The sequence below is a fragment of the Paramormyrops kingsleyae genome, chromosome 16, assembly GCF_048594095.1.
Source record: "Paramormyrops kingsleyae isolate MSU_618 chromosome 16, PKINGS_0.4, whole genome shotgun sequence".
In the NCBI taxonomy this organism is placed as follows: Eukaryota; Metazoa; Chordata; class Actinopteri; order Osteoglossiformes; family Mormyridae; genus Paramormyrops; species Paramormyrops kingsleyae.
In genome coordinates, this window is record NC_132812.1 from 25,807,346 (window position 1) to 25,813,871 (window position 6,526).

The following is a 6,526-nucleotide window of genomic DNA, read 5'->3' on the forward strand; positions in this document are numbered from 1 at the left end:
CCCGAAAGAAGTAGCAGGGGCGTCGCGCTCCACAGCAAGATGCGATCCGGAAAAACTGGTTGAAGGTAAGGATATCGTGTCACGTCATCCATCGGAGATCATAAGCCCATTGCATCACTTCGATAAGCATGAAGTGCAAAAATGCAAGCGATTATCGGAGATCTTCTGCTAAAAGGACAGAGGTGTCGTAATATACTAAGATCAGCATCATCACAACACTTAAACTACATGGCCTTGTACTGGAATGGTGGACAATAAATAAGAAATAGCCTATTGTTGTTGATGTTAATACAGGCCTAGTAGCAGCTAGTAGTAATGTCATTAATAATACTTAAACGTATATGCTATGCAACACAAATTACATTTTTTAATGTTATATTCAAAAATTCAAAAGTGGTTTGAAAAAAATAACCGCTATCCTTACCTAAATCAGGTGACGCACTTAGAAATGTACGTATACAAGCTCTTCATATCCCATATGCCTACAAGAAGGTAATCAATTACTGCTGTTGGCGATCACGTGAAAATTCTATTCGGAATTTATATCCATCGAAGCAACACAATATGGGCCCAAATTATATTGCCTATAAATTTTAATTAAAGCGGGATATGGCAACTGATCTCCTGTAAAATGACAAATTTCATCCTTAATTACTACAGAATTACGATTTATTAAGTGGATTAATGTGAAGACCGACTGAGTGAACAAACTTTAAAACGCAGTTTAGGGAACCCTACAGCTTTCGTTTGCATGAAACCCTCATTGCATCCTCCTGGTGCTATTATCGCATGCATTATACATCAAATGGTCAAATCAATCCGCAGTCATGGGGCAGATACATCCGTACGTAGGGGAACCGTGTACCCCTAAGCGATAAAACTTTTTTTATATATGGAAAAATGACAGTCACGTCCGTCTGATCGTTGTTTCTGGTAGCTGAAGGAGAGCGAAGCGTTCCCCTGGTGCCCATTCCTCACATACCCCCATGAGCTCACACGTGAGGGGGCGAGATCATCTCGCTTTCGCCCGGCACCCATGGCGTCCAGTTGGGTGACAACGCTCGTAATCGGGTAAACACGTTCGGGGGGGGGGGGCATGCCGATGCAGCGGCGCGCTGATCTTGCCTCCGCCTCGATGGAGACAGCGAGCTCTCTGGCAGCCGAGTGTCCAGCTCATACCACCACCGTGTGGATGCGCGCATCCTTCCAAATACACAACCACTACGCTCATGGATAAAATAACACACAGCCGCTAGTCATTTCCAGAATGCATAAATATATAACGCTTATGAAATTAAACTACTTTATCAACACTGTACACACTATATGGTCCTTTGCCATTCCAGACAGTCATCCTGCCGCTAACAAGGAGCACAAACCGCATTCAAACAATGTGGTCTTTGTGTTAAATAGTATTTTTAAAGTTTTGAAGGTCAAGGTAAAAGATACATGTGCGTTAAACAAACCGTGTGCATGAGTTAAAGGGCGTCAAAACTGAAACTGCCTTATTTAAGTAGCCGTTTATGTATTTTAATAAAAGATACGTCAATCCATGTATGTTCATATAACCTAATACTGCTGTACTATCATGCACCTCATATAAAATTGTTCTGTTTTTTGGCTGAAATGGCGAAACAGGTAACCACGACTAGCCTACAGGTAATATTAATGATCAAGGCAGTGTTAACGTTTATTTTCAGGTTCTGGTGCTTAACATGATTAAATTGTGCTTTGTTACTTATTGTTGTTTATTTATAAATGTGTAGATACTTGGTAGTCAGTTTTATTTAATAAATTTACTGCATAGTCTTAAAACTTTAGGATGAACTAATAAAGAAAATGATCCGTGTAGGGTGTCTTAATCTGGGGTGATTATGCAGTCTACAAAATCGAAGAAGGGTGCTGAAAGTCATTTGAATGTCTTCACATCCTTAAAACAGAATAATCTATTAGACCTTCATAGATAATTGGTGAAAGGAAACGATCTATTACAGGCAGCTCTGCAAATTGCAGTGCTGATATTTACAAACCACCAACTAAAATCGATTTCGCCGGAGCGATTTTTCGGAGATGTGTAAAGGTAAAAAAATAGAAAATTCAGCTCAAATCATACAGCAAATGCGAAAAGGCGTACAATAACCAAGTAAATGAGGCTGGCTTAATTTGTATACTCGGGACACGTGTCCGAACATTCAATGTTTTATGATCTCCTAATTCAACAATGGCATTCTGTGTGCGGAGCTGAAAGAGCATAGCCTCATTTGAAATTCCTCACAACCCATTTCAAAACAGTCAGACGAAAGGAAGCGCACAGAGTACCGACTTGCAGGAAACGCAAAGCAGGTATTATCTAAGGAAAAAGAGAAAAACTTCAAATTCAGTCGATTTTCAAGTCGGACTTTTGCAGACACGCAATGACGCACTAACGACAGTGAATTACAAAATCTGTTTTCTAAACCAGTGCAGTGCTGTTGAGCTTTATATATATATATATATATACCTCCAGCATTCAACACTTCCAAAACTGATCAATGTTATGAAATTTTAGAAGTCGGGGGAAAACGGACTCCACTAGAGGTGTCTATAGTTCAAAACAGTCGCACATTTCAGCTGGAATCAATACAGCTGCGTGTCCACGCGGAATTGAATATAACCCCCCAGCGTGACAACTAAATAAACATCTTGCGCACTAAACATTAGAGGGTCTGTCACTCACCTGACTGAGAAGAGCTAACCCGTACAACCACAGGAGTGAAGAGAAAGCCGAGGCAGACTAAAAAGGCTAGCTTCATTTTGGGGATGGCAGTAACTCCTTTAATTTACATGTCCAGTAAAATATCCCTTTTGCGACTGGAAATAGCGGAAACGTCTCTAAGTAACACTTTCGATGCGCAGATCTGAATTGCTTAGATTTTCTTCGTCCGGGTACCGTTTTGGGAATATCTGTAGAAGTTCAAAGACTGGTAGCGTAGTTCCCACAGTGCGTAGTGGCTCGTCCAGATTACTGTGCTATTTCCATGCCATTACTGTCCTCGGTTCGCAGTCGGGAGACACGCCCCCCAGCTGACCTGTCACCGCCCACCAGCCAGCGGATTGGTCCGGTAAACGACTTATACGACTTAACCCCGCCTTTCGCCACTCCCAGTCTTCCCTAATTGGCCATTCGGAGTTGCCAAAAAGACTTGCGTTTATTGTATCGCCGGCACCTGTTTCGGAGACGGGAGAATCAGGTGAATTACGAAGTGTTTTATTTGTGCCAGCTCTGTCTCTCTTGATTTATATCCCCGATCATCATATCTTGGTTACAGAAAATAAACACGTCTCTCTGCGGACATTTTCATATGTAAATAACGCCCCCGATTATATTGGTGGCACTGTGGGAAAAGAACATTGGGATTAATTACCCTCGTAACGTAGCAGTTCATCGTGAGTCTAAAATACACAGGTTCATATTAAACTTGCAACGTCTGCTAACTCTTTCAGATTGACATTAAAGTGGAGACGCAGATGGTTTAACTTGCGTTCTGCCAGCAACTGGCCGCCGTCATTTCCTGGAGCTGTAATGGACTGAAAGCTGGAACGGCATAGTGGTCATCTTAAAATAGTGTTCTCGATCTGGGAGAGACTTCTTGCACCCATCAGTGGGTACCGTTTTCCATTCTGCAATATATGATCACAAACGGAATATATTCAGGAGGTGTATTTTCAAGTTTGTTTCAAACTGCGCTTCCCTCATGTGGAAAATGTCATTGTGCAAACATCCACATATAATGTAAATTGGCCATCCAGGATGCCCGATTTCTCTGCCTGCGTATTTTGGCAACTTGGCATCTGGATAGACGTAGCTTTATTATATTGCGTAGAATAGAAGAGTTTAACACAATCGCCTTAAATTTAATTTGTTTGTGCTAAAACCCAAGCCATTATCATAGCAATTGGGGCAAAATACAAATTAATTAAACTTCGCCAAGAACTTCACCCATAATGAATCGCAAGTGTTTAAGCCTATGAATCAAACGATCATAACAAGCTTATTTTTACCTAACCACATGACGTGATCTGGCTTGTACAAACCTGGACATAAATTGTACTTCTATGACAAAACGTCGTCTTTTTTAGTAGTAGCTAATCGTTTTTTCGTGAAAACAGCTGTAACAAACAGCACAAACTCACTGACTGCTTATTAAATAAAAAGCTTTGCATCCTTTTTCATTACCCGGATACGTAGTACTGGGTTTCGGGAAGAAAACAAGCTATATATGATTTAATTACGCTATGATGGTGTACTGTGGAAATTGGATAATAGGCCTATACTTGGGAGACTTGGTCGTATTATGACAATTGTACCTTTGCATAATTGTATAGGTACAAAATTTATTTAGTCTGACAAATGTTTAATATCTGTGGAGTATGAGTGAATAAGAAAGTAAATATTACTTATTAAAGTGAACAATCTCCTATGTGTCGCTTATTACTTAATGGCAAAATTGTGGCTACGTGTTTTTCATTCTTTTAACAGTGTTGGGATATTCCGAAATTATTTCCTACTCGCTGTTATTTAAATAATTACCCCCCACACACACACAGACACACAAAATTCGTAACGGGGTTTGGTTTGACAACGCATCCCCAGTTGCTAGGTGTGACTCAAATTTATTTAAAACTTCTTTTTATTAGACAGGATGTGACTGCATGACAGCCGTTAATGAAAGGCGAGCTCTGGAAGCTTGGGCCCATCGCAGCATTTCCAGGCGGAGAATAATGCACTTCGGGAGTTTTTATTGCATTCTGAAGAGCGCCGTCCCACCTTCCCCTACTTCGCTATACTGCAGTTCTGTAAAGTAACACACCAAAGCATTTGCGGGGACATTACAATGAGCTACAGGCTGACAGGAGGGGATACAAAAGCAACACAGGGGATTCTGGGTAACGCAATAACCATCGTGCAAGTTAATTGAGTCTTAAATGTTATGCCATTCTAAAAGGCAACACTTCTACTGCCCTTTTGCCATGGAAAAAAAGGTGCCATTTTAAGTGCCTCCGTGAATGTTAATTACTTTCCTTTAATAAGCAGCCAGTATACTGTTTAGTTTTGTAGCTGACAATGAGGGTACATCTAAACACTTGTTAGGGGGCAGCTGGGAGTATAAAGGTTAAGAAACTGGCCTGGTGACCGAAAGTTGGGTCCCAGTAGGGGGGCCTTTTTTGTAGCCTTAAGCGAGCTACTTAGGCAGAATCGAAGCTGTAAAAAACATCCTTTAGTGTAAATATGTGTCACTATGGGCAAGCTTCAGGGAATGGCCTGTCATTGAAAGGAAGGGGTATGTTACCAGGCCCGGCGAAGCTGTCTGCCTTCAATGATGGAGAATGTTATGGACATGATCAGGTGACGCGTCCTGGGCGTAGATTTCTGCAATGCAGGCGCTGTCTTAAAACATCTCTACAGATGTGACAGGTCATTATTATATTTCCAGATGTTACAGCAGGGAAAATATTTATAATCATATCTATTTATCTCATTCAAAATGTCTTTCAGAGGATTGGATTGAATCTGAATCTGTTGTCCAATGAAAGATTCAGATCTGAAATTTTAAGCATTAGTCTAGTCAGGCACTGGGTACCATGTCACATTGGCCCGTTGGTCTCAGGTTCTTTGTGCAGAATGTTTTTGTTTTACATCAAGATCCTTTACTTGCTTTCAGGATTTTGGTCAAACATAGAACCTGAAACCCCCAAAAAGGAAGTAGCTCTTGGGACAGAAAACCCCTTACTTTAAAGGGAAGTTAAATAAGAACAGTATCATAAGAACGTATTTGACCTATATTGGGATTTAAGTCTAGTGTGAAAAAAGAACTGATTCATAAATTAGTAAACCTTTAAAATGTAGTTAAATAGTTTAACTTTAGGTTTCAAATACTTGGCGAACTTTCAGCCTTTGGTTTGTGTACTACACAGGAAATTTCCGCGGATAATTAATCAACAGACATTACAGCGCGTCTGAAAGGGTAAAATTAAACAGAGAGGGCTTCCTGTCAAAATGTGCCCTGTGTAGGAGGTAAAAAAAAAACTAGCAAATAGTTTGCTTACATTTTTTGATGTGCCTTTTCAGTGTAGACTAGATTCACATCTGATATCACGCTATAAATGTTAATTTTCAGAAATATAAGCCGAGGTCCGATGTTTCTCATATTTACACTTGATTAAAACAGCAAAACGGGCCTGCATCAAATTTAATTAATATTATAGGGTATCGCCAAGTTTACACCGTTGCCTTCGGCTTATAAAATGGATTAAAGATTTCTTTATACCTGCACATCGACATATGTAAGTGGAAAATTACCCGAGCATTTCAGAAACATGGCATCGTACTGAAATAATCGCGCGGTCATTGATGGTCGAGTCTGTTACGAGCCACACTGATAAGTGTCAGGAAAGGCAGAGGAAAGCACCAGGAAATGCATCTGTCCAATTTCAAAGGGATTAGAGGATTTCTGCAGTGCGGCTGCGACTCAATAATACAAAAATC

At 40.4% G+C, this 6,526-nt stretch overlaps 1 protein-coding gene across 1 annotated transcript in view; it reads right to left on the bottom strand.

Moving 5' to 3' along the window:
- Positions 1–3,035, bottom strand: part of LOC111852228 (receptor tyrosine-protein kinase erbB-4-like) — a 229,173-nt gene extending 226,138 nt beyond the window's left edge. The window contains exon 1 of the mRNA XM_072700352.1: positions 2,717–3,035. Coding sequence (XP_072556453.1) covers positions 2,717–2,792 — 76 coding nt within the window. The 5' untranslated portion in view covers positions 2,793–3,035. The remainder of the gene's footprint in view (positions 1–2,716) is intronic.
- Positions 3,036–6,526: the final 3,491 nt, after the last annotated feature.